This window comes from Siphateles boraxobius, unplaced genomic scaffold, assembly GCF_051911475.1.
Source record: "Siphateles boraxobius isolate OS27281-9 unplaced genomic scaffold, OSU_SipBor_1 5, whole genome shotgun sequence".
NCBI lineage: Eukaryota > Metazoa > Chordata > Actinopteri > Cypriniformes > Leuciscidae > Siphateles > Siphateles boraxobius.
The window spans coordinates 24,609,954-24,628,382 of NW_027509141.1; the positions used below are offsets into that span (position 1 = coordinate 24,609,954).

Sequence of the window (18,429 nt, forward strand, 5' to 3'; positions counted from 1 at the left end):
GGGGAGCGTAAAAAGACCCAGCCTGTTTGTCTTGGAAGAATGGCCTGTATGATGTATTAGCCAAGCTGTAGTCTCAGGCAAGGTTTCATTCCTTTTGAAAAGTGCACCGGGGACCTCTCTGTGACTCTTGTGCTCCGCAAAGTATTCTAATTATTTGTTTCCTTGGTTTCTTCTTCCCAGATGGCTTCTTTTCCCGCTTCAACGTTAATGAAACTGATTGAAGCGACAATGTGTGGATTATTTTCATGTGCTTCATTTTAGCCCAAGAAAGCGGCAGTTAACGTAAATCCTAGCAATTGTGCATTTGCATTACTACATTGGAACTTTTGTTGGAATAGGCTAGATCTTTGCCAAGTCATTGTGTATAACTTTCAGTGGCCTGAAATACATTCAAGACGCCAGTTCTTAAATTTGACATTCTCCATTTATTACCAAAAGATTTGTAATGTGTAGAAAGGATAACACTCTAGTGCACTGTGTTCTTTAAGACAGACCTGCACAATGGGAACGGACGGGAAGGTAATACTGTTAAGTCCAGATATTATCTTTGTGTGTTAACTTTTAAAAGAGAAACCACGTTGGGTACAAATGCAAATAATAAGGGATGAAAAGCACCTGTTATTCATTTTGGATGTTCTGAACTTAGCAGCATATAAATGATGCATAATGTGTGTGAATATACTATATATATTTATATTTATATCGTAGCCCAACTCAAAACACAGGGAATATCCAGTTAGCAGAGCACTTGATTTGACTGTCTGTTAGAACTGTAATACCCCTCAGATTGTAAGCACAACATTTTAAACTTTCTCCTCCATAAATTAACATTTCTTTTTTTTAAGCTTTTCACATATATAATAGTCTTGCTAATGCTTATTTAAAAAAAAAAAAAACACCTCAGAAGATATAGCAGCAGTTCTGTTGGGATTTCAAACCCCCAATTTATACACACATCAACACAGTTGCTAAAAAGCTTGTTTGTGCAGCCAGTCATAGAAATAGAAAGGTGACGTTTAAGGCAATGTCTGGCCAATTCGTTGTGTGTGCAGACAGACACCACTAAAGCGAGTTATAGTGCATGATTTGTCACTAACTGCACGATGTTGTGTGGAAAAATAAGCCATGGAGAACTTATTTGATCTGGACATGAAGGAAAACTGGTTGGAATATCCCAACAAATATCGTAAAACCCAAGGCATTGCAGAAGTGCTGATCATCTGACATATTACAAAGTATCACAATATCTAACTGACATTCCTAACGTCCAGTACACCCTCGATAGTGCAGTTTCAAGCATATACATCATAGTTTCCTACACAGAATTTACCTAAATCAAATCAGACCTACATTTGGAGCGGCTACTCTCTGGATTGGCCGTCTTCCAAAAACTCAAGTTCATTGACCATCACAAATGTTACAATCTCATCTGCTGTCATATTTAAAGAAAACAAGAAATGTAATGTTCAGGATGAATATGGGATCCTCTGCCTTTTCATCTTGCGGAGTGAAGTCCTTAAACTTTCAGAAGCTCTCCTCTCAGACAGTCCCTGTAGGGGGATAAAAAAGAAGTGTAAGACCAGCCCAAACACAGAGGACAGCATCACACCATGAACTCCACAAGAAAGCCGAGATTCCAGCACTTTGCTACACACAATTTTCATTATTTATTCACGTTAAGACACACTTTGAGTAACTCTATAATTCATAAGCTCTGCCTTCACTAACACCAAAAATAGCCTTTTAAATAAAGCACATAAACGTTTGTGCCAGTGACTAATTCAAAACACCGTATCAAAAATCAATTGATCAAAAGGCCAAATGCTGTTAATATGCACATAATTTAATTCACATTTCCCAATTAAACTAATTTTAAAATTTGCGCTACTTTGATTACCTTAAACAAAGTAATGTGATGTGACAATCCAAGAGTAGTAGACAGCAGTTGAAGACTCAGTCAGTCTCAAGTCAGTTGCTAGAAAAACTACAATGGGTCTCTTGGGAAAATGCTCAAAATTAGCTTTTTTTATTTTCTTAAATAAACTGATTAATGCTCCATCAATAGTCTGCAGCTATTACCTTGATTGACTGTCTTGCGCTTGATGCCCCCTCAAACTCTGGTTGCCCATTGGTTGCTGATGCTCCTCATCCTTTATCTCCCAGTAATCTTGTTCTCCCGCTGTTGATTTGTCTAATTCCGCCATAGCCTCTTTTGATTTTTTCTTCATTGGCAGCATTGGAGTTTCAGAGTCTAGACTCTGAAAAATACTTTTCTGCTCCGAGCACAAATCAAGTTTAACTTCCTCTGTTTCAAGCCCCACAAGGATATCTGGTTGATGTGGTTCGGTATTAACTATATCAGATATATGCTCTTCAGCCTGTATGTGCCGATAGCTTTCGTGCCATTCTGAAGAGTCGTTTTTATGGCTGGGACCACTGTCATTGATCAAGTTTTCCAACGGCTTGCTGATTAGTTGCTTGCTGTTGGTCTTGTACAAACTATCTTCATTGTTCAATGCTATTACGTTTATCTTCATAGGGCTCACGCTTGACTCTTCAGGATAGTTGCTGTTGCTTTCCCATTGGTCCACTTCTTGTATGTATTGACGTAAAAGCGGCATGCCTTGTTTAGCCTTGTTAGTGTTATCGTTTGTGAAGCTATGTAGTGTGTTAACAAGGTTGTTAAGCTCGTTCTTGTCAGACTTGTAAAATGTATGTGTAAGGTCGCTGTGCTGTTCAGAAACCCTTTCTTCATTTTCTTTTTGTGTTATGTTTCTGTGCAACCTTTCTTTATCAAAATTTGATTGCTTGGAGTCTTTGTCTAAGGCAGGTAAGTGCTTGGGGTCATGTTCCTTGTAGTGAATGGCAGTAAAGTCTGTGGACTGGACCTGAGGTGCTCCCAGCTGGATTTTTGGAGGATGTTGCTCCTGAGGAGCAGAAAAGGATGGAGAGGAGTGCTGATTCTGTTCCTCCAAAAGATGCGAACTTGCTGCAGGGTTAGTTTGGAGGGAGCTCAGGGGCAAGTTACTAAACGGTCCCCCCAAAGCAGACTGGGAGTCTGTAAAAGTACGTACATGGTATAGTTGACCTTGGGGAGCAAAAAACTGCTTTTGTTCTGGGAATGAGTTTTGGATAAAGCTTTTTCTCAGAGTGCCTGGTTGCTCAGCTAATACCTTGCCCTTTCCAAGGGATGGATCTATGAGACTTAAAGGCTTTGGGACCAGGCTATGGGTAAGGGGTGGTATGAACTCTTTAGTTCGTATGTTGCTGCTGCTGCTACAAATGGCACTAGTGTCAGAGTTGCTTTTGCTGGTGTGATCTAAGATGTTTCCCTCCCTTTTAGTGCAAATAGTACTGTGGCTGGTGCTTTTATAAGTGCTTCCATTGTTATATTTGCTGGTGGTGGCGAAGCTGCTGTTACTGCTTTCTTTCGCATTACTGGATGCTTTCTGTTGGCCATAAACGGAAGTTGGACTGAAGTGAGATTTGCTGGTGCAATTTGTGTTCCTGTCATTGGCTTGACAGTCAATTTTCCTGACTATGTTCGTCAGATTCATAATGCTGCCTTCACTGTAACTGCTGTTTTGACTCTTGGGAGTGCCAGGCAAGCAGCTAATGCTAGTCTTGATGGATGAGCTGAAGCCAGTCTCACCTTTTCCAGTGTGTCCATGATTGCTCACGCTACCTCCTCGGCTTGCAATGTTGCAGGTTTCAGCTGTCCGACAAGATAATTCATTTCCAGTTTCCTTAGTAATGACAGCATGATGGATATTTACCTGTGGCGCCTGGACCACAGAGTGCTGCTGCTGCTTAAGGGATGTGGCAAGGGTCACACTAGGCTGGCTGACTATGACCCCTCCTTTCCAACCCATTACACTTCCCTTTGGTATCTGTTGTATATAGCTAGAACTCAAAGAAGCGGACCGGACAGAAACACAGTGTTGGGAAATGTGGTGATGCGACTGATTCTGTGACGGTTTCGGTGTGGCTTGGAATACAGTGTTGAACATTTTTCTACGTGTGTCCTCGATTTCCTCAGGAGACCAACTGATCCCTTGCTTTAGCCTTTGGGCCGTGAACCAGAGCTTGATCTGCTCCTCTGGGAAGCCAGAGACCACTGTCAAGTAACAGAGCTCTGCTTTGGTAGGGTAAGGAAACTTACCAAAGGACGTCTTAAGAAAACTGCTTAAATCCATGGCTGGATCATAGGTGGGGATGCTACTTAGAGGGATCATGACCTTTGGGAGATCAATGTTTGAATCAGGTGACGACGGATTAGAGTTCCACAGAGGACCACGTTTATGCATCCCTTGTATTCCGCGTGGGTTTGGGGTTTTATGGACTGGAGGGGCAATAGTGCCACAGAGGATATTTGATGTTGTTAGGGGTAAGGTCCTTACTGAATTGCCATTGGTTACAGTTGCGGGCTTTTCGCTGCTAGGAATGGCCCGGTGTACCTCAACAGTATGGGAGACAACTATTTTTTTGTGCCCCCCTTTGGTCATTTTCATTATGGGCGTCTTGGTAATGGATATTCCAGATTCACTGAAATCCTCTTCTGTAAACAGGGTTTGCTCCACTGTGATAGCCCCATCTCTTTTGGTAACCTGCAAGGATACTCTCTTGTGCGTGGTATGGAGTTCTGGATGTGATTTTGCATTATGTAAAGCAAGACCTTCAATCTTCACAGCTAAAACCTTGCAAGACAGGCAGTAAAAATTTGGTTGAGCATGAAAGTCCATGTGACAGTTGTCCATATGGTGAAGAAACAGGTTCAAGTCTCCAGACTCAAAGCAGCACAAAGGGCAGCTATATGTTCCCCTTTCCCAGCATGAAGTCTTCGGTTCGGCTTTCAAGAGATCATGGAATCGTTGCGTATCCTCATCTTTTGAAGAGATACTGAGAATGCTGTCTTCGGGTATTGTGGGTAAGAGCTCAGGTAAGCATCCTAGTATGATGTCCTCCCGCAAGTGCTTGTTTTTTGATGGAATCATACAGGGAACGGTGGATTTCCTCTTGCTGGCCATACTGTAGGATTGTGCCGATGAGTAAAGAGTCAGAAACAAATACTGGAATAGTATGAAGTTGAGGTGTCATCAGCCAGCCGTGATGAACCAGCAATTGGTAAAATCTTCAGCTATCAGGACTTCCCATTGTAAAAGGGAGCGAAGTAACAACTCCCTGTGAACCTAAGGAGAGAAAACATGACATTTTTATATAAAACACTGATACAAAATAGAAATTAATGTCAGCATGGAATATGCATCACAATTTTTGTCCTAAATGAGAGACAGTTTATTGAAATATTCTCACCAACCACTGTTAAATGTATTACATAATAAAATCACTAATATGAAGTAAAAACTCTTTTTCTCTTTGCCTAGTAGAGCTAAGTACAGATCCTTATTAAGTGCAGAAACATTGTACTGATGCGCTGAAATAAAATCTGTTTTTTTATGAGCAAAGAAAATTAACAAAATGTACTTGTAAGAAGTTTTCATTATGAGGGATCTAAAATAAACAGATAGCAAGATGTCGTTTCTTGTTATAAATATACTCCAAAAATGTGAGTTTATATTCCTGCATAGCGAATCAAACCCAGATCTACATATTTTAGAACACACACACACACACAGTCTTTTTGCTTCACTTTTCCACACACAACACACTTTGGGCAGTGTGGGAGCATTTCAGGATAAAGTTCATATGTGGTTCACATTTTTAAGTTTTTAAAAATAAATTAATATCTTGTAAAGATTCTTACATCTACCACATGTAGTCGGCTTTGAAACTTAAATTATAGAAAATTTGAAACATCTATATAAATTAATGTGTATTAATGTAAACCTATGAAAAAAATAATTGGAAGCTGATAGCAGAACACATAAATTAGTTTATCTTGTTTAAGCAGTTTCAATACTTCAGGTAAAAACTAGCTGGTAAATCTTGTAGGCTAATATAATACTTGATTTTCCGTGCGTTATGCATCTGCAAAAGATTCTAATTAAACCACCCAAGACTTCTGTTTGGTGTTTAGCTCTAAATTTCCTTGACCTTCTCTTTCATCAGATTACAAATACATTTTGGATGAAAACAATGTGGTGCTCATGTGTATATGTATTTTTTCAATATGGCCAGCTGTCTTTAAAAAAAGAAGAAGGGTAAAACCATTCAGAAGTAAAAACATTGCCCAAAATACACAGTCCTCCCAGACATGGCAGTGACGTACTCTTTTGCAACTGACTCTTTTATTTCTCATGACGGCTGCCTTCCTGACAGAAAAATAAATAAATAAATACAAATAAAACTAGGTCACCAGCAACTTATGCCGTAATCCTGGTTCCCTGCATCCAGACGTGGGCATTTACTGTATGTTCAGCCTGCTTATGAATGCATGATACTCAGATTTCATCAATGGATGTTAACCCCTGACATGAATCAGGGTAACTGAAATTGCACCAGACGGCTCTGAATAGAAATTTTACAAAAAGTTGCATAATAATATTAACAATGTTCATAAATGTGTCATTTTTTTTGGAAAGAATAGAAAAAACCTCTATCTTTGTTAATAAAATATGTGCAACACAACTTACACACAAGTTTTATATTTGTATTAAAGTTATAGAGGTCTAGCTGAGTTAAAACCATGTGGAGTTTGTCTGAACAAATGAGGGCACCTACTATTCTTTCAGATGGTAACAAAAATCTGCTCTCCAGATACTTCTATTATAAACCATAAAATGATAGTAAGCAACAACAGACATATTAATATCTAGATGAAGCTTTGAACGACTAGCCTGATTAGCACCGGACAAGTAGGAGATGGTTCAAAAATGTTATATAAAAAACAGGTCACCCTTCAAAGAATGGGATGCTTTATTTGGCAACCGAGACGTGCGATTAGACACAGGACAAGAGGTTTCCAGACAGTGAGCTATTGAAAAGGGAACTCAGAAAGAGAGGCCTCGTGTTTCAGCACCGGGGTGAACCAGTCTCACACAAAACAGTCTATCCTGCTACTGTGCGTCTCAGTACTTTCGTAGCTTTAGTGGCGAAACCGAAGGCCTTTTTTTTATCCCGGCAACCTGTGGAGTCAAGGCATGCAGTAGATTTGGTTGAAAATTAGCAAAACAACACTGACCTACATTTACATCTTTGAACCGTTTGAAACTAAAATATTACATCATGTTACACGTTTCACATTCAATAAGTCTGGCTCTGCTTAAACATTTTAGATCGTGATGCACAGTATTAAATGCAGTGTGAGGGCACAGGCCTGGCAATACGGGCCTTACATAATAAAGATCCTCTCTCTCATTATTGATTAAAGGCCGAAGCATCCCAGACTGGACGTCCTTTATTACATAGGATGACGCTGAATAAGCCTGCAAAGATATCAATAGATTCTCAGCATGAACATCTTTTATAAGGCAGCTGTAATAAAATCAAAATTTTTCTGCATAGCAACAAAAATATGTTTCATGATAAGGGGTCTAAAATAAACAGAATGTTATAAACAGTAAAAAAAAATTAAAGCTGCAAGTATGTTTGTATTCTTAAATGCAATATTGCACCCAGTTCTCTTTTATTTGATAATTTGCTCACACACACCCCCCTAAATCCTCTTCTTTTTGGTGCACTCCTCCACACACTCTTCAGGCAGTGTGGGAGCATTTTAGGATAAAGTTCATCTGCGGTTCAAATTTTTCCTCCAGTTCTGCTTTAACAATTATGTAAATATCTTGCATTGACTGTTAATCTGAGTGTCGACCATATGTAGTAAAGTCATTGCTGTGTATTCATATCCTAATATCCCTCTTCAAATTCAATGAAAATATTGGCAGAAGATTTGTGTGAGTAACGTACACTGATTAAACCTTTGCTTTTAGCTCTGAATTTTCGTGAGCTTCTCTTTCATCAGACTATAATTACATTTTGGGTAAAAACAATGTGGTGTCCATGTGTATATATTTTTTCCAATGGTTCTAGCTGTCTTTTAAATAAAGGAGGAAACCATTCAGGAATTAGAAAAAAAAACCCTGAAATGACGGCCCAAAATACACAGTGCTCCCAGACACGACCATGACGTCCTCTTTTATTTCTTAGACTGGAGCTGCTCTATTACACAAGGCTGATCTGAATAAGCCCATTAAGATTTCAGTCAATTTTAGCATGAACATCTTTCATAAGTGCTGCATGAATGTGACTTTTGTTTAACGCCAAGAAGCCATAACAAAGGTCAGTGAGCACATGCTGTAATAATTATATTCTATAAGTACAAAAAAAAAAAAACGGGTCATCATAAGAGTCTGTCGTGACCATTTTTCTTCATTCTACACAATGGCGCTCCCATTTACGAGGGATATATGACACTGAGCCGGAAGCCATATGCAGTGCCCTCAATGCTTGCATGCCATTGAAATATTTCCTGAATGTGTGTTCCAGTACTTAAGATGGGCATGTGACTACATGCCATCATTGTCCGATGCTGTTTGCAAGATATATCAGTGACGGCGTCAAACACGTCCATATTAATTATGTAGAGACTGAAGCGCCGCTGAGGCATCCTACAGTTCACCTTCATTATAGGATGCGACTCATTAGCAAAATGCCACCAACACAGGCGTTTTTACCATCAGCTATTTCTAGGCTGCCAGTATTTATGTTTAAATCCAGTCAATGAACCTTATGCGAGTAGTACTACGGAAAGCTGGGTGCCATTAGAGGTGCCCGCTTTGCCCCCCTTACCTCGGTGACTGCTGCACGGACTCTTGGGAGGCCAGTCTGCGCTGCCACTCATGTGTTAACATTGCCATAGCAACCCCTCTCCTTTCCCTTTCCTTGCCCACAACACACAGAGGGGACTAAATCCTCTATTCTTCACCAAAAAAACACACACACTTGGGGGACATTTTTTGTAGCCCTCCAACCCAAGAGAAACAAAACTCCAAATATTTTATTTGACTGTGCTATTTGTTTTTGCCAATATACAAATTGGAAACAAATGAGGATCCATTCCTTTTTCCGCTCTGTAATCATGGCAGTTGTTTCCCCCCCACTAACAGAGCACCCCAGAATTTTACAAAAGGCGGTATTTGCGTTTCAGAATTACTTTGCCAGTCTTGTGACACAAAAATCTGTCATTAAAGGCACGGAGAAGATTCAGAAATCCGCCTGTGAAATAAGTACTTCGTACGCCTTCAAATAGGAGAGAAATAATCATTGATGTGATGTGCTGAGTTTGATCACCGGTGCGACACACTCATTAGTTACAAAAAAGAAAGATGGCGGAGCACCACGAATTGTACTGAGTCAAGTGCCAGGTCTCGGCAAATGCCAGACTCCTCAGTACAAAACCGTGCTGGAACAGCTGAAATACTTGTATGGCCGACACTCCGCCGTTAAGCCAAAAGTTTGTCTCAAAAAGTACTGAGGTTAATACGGGCTTTGCGGGAAGGTTTGGGGGATATACTCCTATTGTGAAGCTCATTTCTGTCTGTTACTCCACGACATTCATCCACTCTTTAGATTTACAAATTTAATAAGGTAATGTGAGATATCACAGAAGGGCATTTTTGTTATTACATGCACAGTGAGCTTTTCATTATAAATAATTTAATCATTTTGACTGCTTTTATAGCGCGGATAGAGGACATAGAGCCTCCATAATTATAATTCTGCTTAGAAAAATCCAGTTGGCATTAGACAGACAATTCTCTTCTCTTAATTCAAAGAATATTACATAAACCGGCAGCTTTTACTGGAAATCAACATAAATAAAGTGCACAGACAAGCGACTTAACATTTAGTCCTTCATTTTGTGCCGTCATGCTGTTCTAACTAGACACAATAAGAACAGAGCAAAGTGTGCATTTATGTACAAATCACATTTTTCTTTGAGTATTTTTTTTTTTTTTGTTACAAATACTTTGGGAAGGTCATGTTCTAAATTGTTTACTGTCCTAATTGCTCAAAATCAGAATGAAAGGCAATATTGCTATGCCTGAGTACAACACTGCAGACCAGAACACTAGTCCCACAAGGGAACAGACGTTCACCCAAAAACACAAGGACCTATAGATAGCATGCATACTATAGCCTACTTATAATACATTTTACAATGTTATTCTCCATGCAAACTTTAAAAAGTAGTGTACTTCAGCCGAAAGTGATGTTTATTGAACAGATGCTTGCGAAAGAGAGTTGAGATGAAATGCCCAAAGAGCATATCATTCTAAATAATGATTTATTATGTGTGGTATCAGAGCCAGGGTTATGATCTGGAGTTAAATCTTAGTTTGAGTACATTCTGTACCCATTAACAGTTGATAGCGCGTGCTTATCCAGTTCTGCGCCAGCTTTAAACTACAGGAACCCCCCGAAGCGTTCGTCATAGTAAAGATCACTTTTGGAAATCGATTATGTGCCAATATTTCCGTGCTCCTCGCCGTTGATCAATCCGAGTCGCGGGTCCCATTTTGACCCCCGTTTGAAGTAGGAATCTGACGCGTGACGCTCCGAAATGGACAGACTATAGTAACATCACACAGGCACGTTGTAGCGTGCGAATAATTAAATTGAAAGCAGACGAGAACACTGAGTAACAAACTGTAACAAACTGCTAAGTTAACCCTTTCGCTTCATATTGAGGCAGTAGTAACCTCCATCCGGCTGGACGTTTTTTATCGGGAGTTTAAGTGTATAGCGCGGCGCAATATTTTGGCTATTACCAAAATTTTTAACTAAGCACTCCCATCTACTGTCGCCATTTTATACATAGAGGCGACTTCACGCGCCTCATATGGAATAACAAGGCACGCTTCTCTATAACTACTTTTGAGGACTGTTCGCGTCACCTAAATAAATCGCTTTCACTTCTTTGAAAAGTCAAAGTTCCCTACCTTTTCGTCGGCTCCGGTGACTGCGAATGGAAATCCGTTATTGATACAGAAATGAATAACATTTAGGATTCGCTCCGCTCCGGGTCTCGGGGGAACAGGAGGGGCCGAGACCTCTCCTCAGATGAACCCTGTGAACTAACGTGAACCCGTTGGGTCACCGCGATCAGGAGCATCTACTGCTTTATGGCACACTGATTATGTGCCCGGCTGACATGGGCGCTGCTGGAGTGGCGAGAAGGGAAAGAAATGCACGCCAGGCGCTCTCAAATAAGGGCACGTGATTAAAGCGCGTCACCCAAACCCAAAATCCTGATCCTACCCCTCTCTGTTCTAGGACGGACTGAGCAGACACACTGAAGGGAGTGACTCATGCGCAAATGTCTAATATAGCCAGAAATATGGAGCAGCGCTTTCGGTCAGTAGGTCGTATAAGGACGAGGGGGGAAAACAACCTACTATAGGCTACCGATCATGAGCATGTGCCTACTACATATAGGCTACTACAAACGCATGTTTAGAACAACCGTATGAATAGTAAATACGAAATGTTGCGCGCAGTATTAGCCTACTATATAAGAAGAAAAAAACGCAGAATAGATTAGAATCTCTATAGCCACTCGACCCTACTAGAAATGATTGCGCTACATGTAATGTAGGCTATATTAAATGTATTAGGTTACATATTGTTAGAATAGAATAGAATCTCTAGTCACAAAACCCAACTGGAAATTGTTGTGCAACATGCAATACATATATTATTGTTAGAATAGAATAAAATATTATAGAATATGATATGATATAAATTGCCACACAACCTAGGGGAAATGAATGTGAGACATGTAGCAGAATAGGCTACTATATTATTATTGGTATTATCAATAAAATAGAATGGAAAAGTTTATTTCCACACAACCATGATTTTGTGCAACATACAATTAAATACATATTATAAATAGGCCTATATCAATATTAACCTATAATTATTATTATTATTATTAGAACAGAATAAGAGACTATATTGCCACAATAACCAATTATTATTGATGTTGCTAACTTGGAGTAATAATCACCAGAAATATTTATATACATTTTTTTATTACCAGTATTACCAGTGATAATAAATATGCACAGCTGCATGCAAATGTGTCCTTGGTTCTGCCATATTTACCACTGAGACCATGAACAGTTTCAGAAACACTGATTACAATATATTTTGAGAGGGTCATATAAGGTGAAAGTAAATCTGAGAGTTCCCATACTGTTGTGCTCTCTGAATTGATAACAACTAGTCAACCATAAGTGCAATAAACACCAGCCTGTCTATTATCAACAGGTTGTGTGATACTCAATCCATGTATGTGGGCACATAAAATACGTATATAATGTTTCAAAGTCTTTACTTTTCTTTTCTTAGGAGGTGGTGTTAGACCTGCTATCCAGGGGCTCCCCCTCACGCCACACTGGCAATTACACCTTCAGAGTGCAGCTTTTTTGACAGTACAGGCAGAGATGAATCTGATTGGATAAAGCACGAAAACACCTACTGTCCATTACGAGACGGTTGCCATGCGGTTTGGGCTTTTTCTTCATTAAGGCCTAGGCTCGAACTTTTTTTTTTTTTTTTCTCAGTGTGAATGCATGGTGGACATAGCTTAACTTTATAAATATTATATAGAGGACACTGGGGTTAGTTGTCACAATTACTATATCTCCGTAAATCGTTTTTTTTTTCGCCAAAAATGTAAGGCCATAAATGTTTTCTCAAGCACTGGTTTTGTTTGTTGATTTTAAAAACCTAGTTCAAAAAATCTTACATTCTTTTTATAATGAATTTTGTCCAAAAAAAAACATCATATTTTTGCTCGATCTGTTAAATAATCAAGTGCGACAATACAAGACAATACACTACCACACAATCAAGAAAAGGTCAACTATATTATGAAATAAAATATTGAAAGGTATGCAGTGATAAAATGTTCTCAGGACTAGTTTCATAAGTGTCAAGATGGGGCGAGTCATGCATTTTAAATGCTTCAAAATTATAAATTAATTAAATTAAATTTTAAATTATTTTGTTTCAGAATTTCTTTACAATTTTAATTTTGCTCAAAAGCCTGTTTATTATCAGACTGACGACTTCCTCAATATATATATTTGACAAAAAGTCAAAATGTGTTAAACTATTTTTCATGCAATTTGTGTGTGTGTGTGTGTGAGTGAGTGAGTGTGTGTGTGTGTGTGTGTGTGTGTGTGTGTGTGTGTGTGTGTGTGTGTGTGTGTGTGTATGTGTGTGTGTGTGTGTGTGTGTGTGTGTGTGTGTGACAACTTGCCCCTTCTGCTCTATGCTGTAATCAAAGGCCGGAAAGCTGCATTATTATACACCAACTCTTATATTGTAGCTTTATACTTTTAAAAATCACCAAACATTGGATTATTTATTATTAATGACATTATTATTGTTAAAATGTATAATAAATCATGAAATATATTCAGTACTAACACTGCTGAATAGCCTATCTAAATTTTAAAGTTGAAATAACGAGTTACTTTAACATTGGGAGCTATAGATGTCTACTTAGACATGCTGCCATAATCTCAGCTGATTTTATATTAACTGTTTATATGGAGTATCATTACCAGTATTTTATGAGGCCATTTAGTTTCTCAACACCACACCATCGTAAATATTTCACATTCAACGGGGAGAATCACACACATGCCGCCTTTGTTTGCCCCCGAATTCAAACTCTTGGCCAATAGGCGCAGGGCAGATTGTCCAATGGCGTTCTTACTTGGCGGACACGTGATGCAACAACTCGAATGGCAACAATGTAGCGACCAATGGCTGTCTGGTGGTGGGATGGGTCCTCTCTGAAAGTACAGGATACAGGTGTCCGAGACGTAGTGTATTATTCAATTTAGGAAACGTAAGTGATTGATAAACTTTCAGTTATGTCTCTATCACAGTGTCTTGAAGATTCGCCGGGCTGGCGGAACCCGAGGACAGGCCAGGATTTAAACGTTAAAGAACTTTACAATGAGAGACACCGACTCGCTCTGGAGGAGCTGGTCGCTGGTGGAGTCGATTCCTTTATGGGATTCCTGCAGAAAGAGAGAATCCCTAACTTTCTCTCCGACGACGAGATCAGGCGGATTTCTCGTGCTTCTGTAGTGCCCAAATCACTCTCTTCGATCGGAGACGATTCTAATTTGGACCAATCTGGCACACTGGACTGCTCATCTGTCACTTATTTCCCCGATATCTCTGATATTGAGCCCCCAGTTTTAGAGATGGGCTGGCCAGCGTTCACTACAGGGTCGTTCCGGGGAGTAACGCGTGCAGTTGCCTACTTCCAGCCGTGTTATGGAGAGTGCATTTATAGCTGCAAAGAAGCGGCCAGGAGGATGATAAAAAATGCAAAGGAGGTATTGCTTTGCCCGTACTGTTAAAAAAGTTGTATATGAGGCACCATGATACTGTTACTTAATTCATCTGTAGCAATAATTCATCTTTTCTTCCTTATGCTATGACAAGCTAATATATATAGGCCTATATTAGGTGTATTTTTTTACTAGTAGGCCTATTCATTCTGAAATTACTAGTGTATAATCAAATAGTGACTACTATCATTCTAAATTTCACTATTCATCAGATTATAGTACTTATAGTAACTATTCCAATATAACTGGTAACAGATTTAAATTTACCTAATTTAATTCTGAACAGATCTGTGGTTCACTTTTGCGACTCTTATGTGTTCCAAATGTGGCTGGGACCTATTTTATAGTAAATATTTAGTTACTATTCCATTTTTCTTAGTTCGTATTGAATATGCACTAGCCTAGTAGTGTACTTACTAAAAACAATGGTAGCTAATGAATAGCTACTGGTGAAGTGGAAAAAGAAGATTGTCTCTGTTTAAATTATTAATTAAAAATAGATACTAGTAATTTGTAAGGAATGTACAAATGTATTATCATAACATGTCTTTATTTTTATTTGTTTATTTATTGTAAATAAGTTGGGAAATTCATTTGTTCTCAGATTTCCCTGCTTAAACTTTTAAGAGGATTAAAATAATATATAAACAAGCAATCTTGAAATAAAAACCTTATTTCAGTTGTTTTAGTCAAAGATCAGTTTTTCATGTGATGGAAGGGTAATAAGTTTGTGCTCTGGATCTTAAGTATGGAATAGTAAGAATGTGCTGAAGCGTCTATCGCACTGAACTGTTACCTCTAAGGGTCTGAACCTGGAGGTGCCACAACAGGCTCTTCAGTCCTTGAACTGAAGGGGGTTTGAGCTGAATGTATTGAGGTTATACCTCCAGGCAGTCTGGATCTGTTCCAGCTTGCATGTACTTAAAGGCCAAATGTAATAAAAAATCATCAAGGTGTGTAGCCAGCGGCTGTTCAGTCATGACAATCATACGAATGAGCTAGAACATCGAGTTCACTGATGCGGAAGCTCTAAGCTGTAATTTCAGTCCATGTTTAGCATAAAAGAGTAGTAATGCTTTGTTAATATCTCATTAATCATAAGTGATTTTTATCCTTAGGTGATTGCCATTGTGACAGACTCCTTGACAGACCTGGATATCTTCCATGACCTGCAGGAAGCTTGCACACGCCGCAGAGTTCCTGTCTATATTCTTTTAGACCAGTCTTCTGTCCACCCATTCTTACAGATGTGTAAAAACCTTCATGTACAGCTTGATGAACTGCTGGTATGAGTTTACAACTTAAAGCTATGTCACTTTGAAATGTCATTATTATCTGTTAAATATTAATATTGTTGTTGATTTCATATTTTAATATATTTAGTTTTTAATTACTTTTTTTAGCAAATGAAAGTACGTACCATAACAGGCTCTACCTACTACATGAGATCAGGTGCTCGGATCACTGGAAAAGTCCATGAGCGTTTCATGCTGATTGATGGAAACAGAGTGGCTACAGGTTCATATAGGTATTAGGACCCCTTTTCCACAACTCTTTAACATCTTAAAGGGATAGTTCACCTAAATATGAAAATTACATGTTGTTCCAAACATGTATGACTTTTTCTTCTGTGTAACACAAAACAAGATATTTCTAATATATTTAAGAAATGTCTGAAGTGACTTTCTTTTTATTGTTCTAAATATTTTCTGTTTTCATTTTGTGTGGGTGTGACAATGTACAATGATTATAAAGAAATGATCATGAAACATTTTGCAGAAAATTAATAGTTTAACTTTGCATATCAGTACATAATCGCCTTGACTAAACATTTATTTTGGCACTTTTTTAATCTACAGGTTTAACTGGACAGATGGCAGACTCAACAGCAGCAACCTTATTGAGTTATCTGGCCAGATAACTGAGAAATTTGATGAAGAGTTTCGCATCCTCTATGCTCAGTCCCTACCACTGCCACCGAATACAAGAGCTCCCTCTAGTGCCAGAAGCAGCCTTTTATATGACCGCCTTGTCCTCAAACCACCTGGAACGCCTCCCTCCTTCTTGGCACGAACAACAAAGACTCAACCAGAATGTCTGACGAGTACTCCAGCCAGACTTCATACCCCAGAGATCCAACAGATGAATAAAGACATTGAAGATCGAGACAGAAAGAGTAACCCAGTTTCTGATACTTCCACTGTAGGTGAAGACTGGATCGAGCAAGAACTCGGAGAGGAAGCGCTCACCTCAGATGACCGTCCTCGTTTGCCGGCAACGGATGTTACTACTCAGACTCAGACAGTCAATGTGGTGATCTCTCTCCCTGTACCTTCCTGTCACATCTCAACACAAACGACCTGCCACACCGTAGACACAAGTGTGCAAACATGCCCCGACAACAACAAACCTCTGAGCTCAAGCTCTAAATCGCAAACTTCATCCAACAGCAACCAGATCAACCCCAGTGCGTCGTCCGCCTGCAACCTTCAGGAGGTGGACTGTCACCCACCTGTCTGTTTTGCCCCTCAAGACGCCAACCTGAGGGAATGCTTCCTCAAGATCACTAAAGAACGACAGCACCACTACAGCTCCATTCGCTCCAAACTCGACCACATGGTGACACTGCTCTCTCACAAGAGGGAACTAGTTGACCTCACCAACCTGACGCTGAGGCCTGGCCTGCACAGAGGCAAAGGTCAGCAGGAGGGCAGGCAGGTTCACGGTACACATGACAATGTTATTATAGGAACATGGCCCAAGTCGAGATGTCTGCAGTAACATGAACTCAGGAGAACAGCGCTGGTGGTGGATGTATTGGTGTTAGTCTGCTGTCTTCGTTCTGCACTTTTTTAAAAATCAGAATAAAACTTAAAGATTAATCAGAAAACATATTTTGAATGATGTTATGTGAGAATGCAGTGTAAAAGTGACAAATGTGCAAAGATACTGATTTTTTTTAACTTGATCTTAACTCTACTTATTTTTTAGGATGAGGGAATTTTTAGCAGTCTTTAAATACTGTAGTGAAATAAACCAAAGTACTTTTCTTTTCAGTGCTATTTTGAAATCCAGTTCGTAATTGTCTGTATTTGGTTGTATGTTTCTTTCTGCGTTGTTTGTTTACTGTTGTGAAGTTATGATAATGACTTTTTTGAACACTATTACTGTTTTATTCATATAAAAAAAACAGTCACTCATGGATATGTGTTTGATGTGTTTTGACTCTTGGATGATGTTAGCGAAAGGACTGAATCAAAGCAGTTTTGTTTAATTGGAGACTTGATACTTTTACTATGCTAGAGGCAGTTGAATATTTATTTCACCAAGGATGCAGATAAAACAAAAGTTAAATTATTTATGATTGCCTAACATTAATAAAACAACAAATTAACAATTGTTTATTGTAGATTTTTGTGGGATTGTGGAACTTATTTATAAAGGCTGAATTGGTATAGTATATTACATTCAGCTTTAATACATATATTTTTAAATATGTACATTCTAATATAGAGAATTTATAATATACACTACCATTCAAAAGTTTGAGGTCAGCAATATTTTTTGAAAGAAATTAAAGGGGTTCTACAATGCCCTTTTCACAAGATATAAGTTTATAATAAGTCTCTGATGTCCCCAGAATGTGTATGTGAAGTTTTAGCTCAAAATACCCCACAGATATTTTTTTATATCATGTTAAAATTTTGAGGGTGTGCAAAAACGCTGTTCCCTATCAGTCGCTCACGTACGACATTACGTCGATGTGACGACGTAATTGGAATCACTTCCGGGAGCCCTATCATCTTCAAGTATCTACAGAACGACCCAATCAACGTTGGCATGTGTGAATAGCATCACATGCCCTGCCCCGCAGCGGGGGTATAATCGGGAAGCGGGTGCACGTACACATTGTCTTTCACTTCGGAGCCGAGTTTCCTATTGGTCTTCTGAGATACAGACTCCAGTTGTGTTGAAGAAATCTCTTCTCATCCTCTGTTCCTGTGTAGGTGTGATGGCGCGACAAGCGAGTGGCCGCGAGCTCAAGGCACAAACAAACTGCAGTTATAACAGCACTAAAAGTGTGGTG

At 39.1% G+C, this 18,429-nt stretch overlaps 2 protein-coding genes across 3 annotated transcripts; one reads left to right on the top strand and one right to left on the bottom strand.

Moving 5' to 3' along the window:
* Nucleotides 1–405: 405 nt before the first annotated feature.
* On the bottom strand, nt 406–11,243 carry zhx3a (zinc fingers and homeoboxes 3a). Of its 2 annotated transcripts, none has more exons than XM_077203508.1 (3): nt 10,902–11,243; nt 2,080–5,189; nt 406–1,550 (listed from the first exon to the last, which is right to left on the bottom strand). In XM_077203508.1, exons 2-3 carry the CDS (start codon nt 5,025–5,027, stop codon nt 1,517–1,519), a joined length of 2,982 nt encoding a protein of 993 aa, XP_077059623.1. In that variant the 5' UTR covers nt 5,028–5,189; nt 10,902–11,243; the 3' UTR covers nt 406–1,516. The 2 variants fall into 2 exon arrangements, with proteins under 2 accessions (XP_077059623.1, XP_077059624.1); XM_077203509.1 differs by lacking the exon at nt 406–1,550 and having other exon boundaries at nt 2,239–2,380; nt 2,414–5,189; nt 10,902–11,162.
* fam83d (family with sequence similarity 83 member D) lies at nt 11,234–17,739 on the top strand. The gene is made up of 5 exons (XM_077203516.1): nt 11,234–11,316; nt 12,316–14,327; nt 15,461–15,628; nt 15,746–15,870; nt 16,202–17,739. The coding sequence occupies exons 2-5, from the start codon at nt 13,854–13,856 to the stop codon at nt 17,121–17,123; spliced, it is 1,689 nt and encodes a 562-aa protein (XP_077059631.1). The 5' UTR covers nt 11,234–11,316; nt 12,316–13,853; the 3' UTR covers nt 17,124–17,739.
* The last annotated feature ends 690 nt before the right edge of the window (nt 17,740–18,429 follow it).

What these genes read in the sequence shown, in the direction of transcription:
- zhx3a (XM_077203508.1), bottom strand. Translation starts at nt 5,027, where the DNA reads ATGGCCAGCAAGAGGAAATCCACCGTTCCCTGTATGATTCCATCAAAA. An exon ending in GCGCAAGACAGTCAATCAAG is followed by an intron (nt 1,551 to 2,079) that starts GTAATAGCTGCA and finishes ATCCCCCTACAG; the next exon opens with GGACTGTCTGAGAGGAGAGC.
- fam83d (XM_077203516.1), top strand. Translation starts at nt 13,854, where the DNA reads ATGTCTCTATCACAGTGTCTTGAAGATTCGCCGGGCTGGCGGAACCCG. An exon ending in TACAGCTTGATGAACTGCTG is followed by an intron (nt 15,629 to 15,745) that starts GTATGAGTTTAC and finishes TACTTTTTTTAG; the next exon opens with CAAATGAAAGTACGTACCAT. An exon ending in GTGGCTACAGGTTCATATAG is followed by an intron (nt 15,871 to 16,201) that starts GTATTAGGACCC and finishes TTTAATCTACAG; the next exon opens with GTTTAACTGGACAGATGGCA.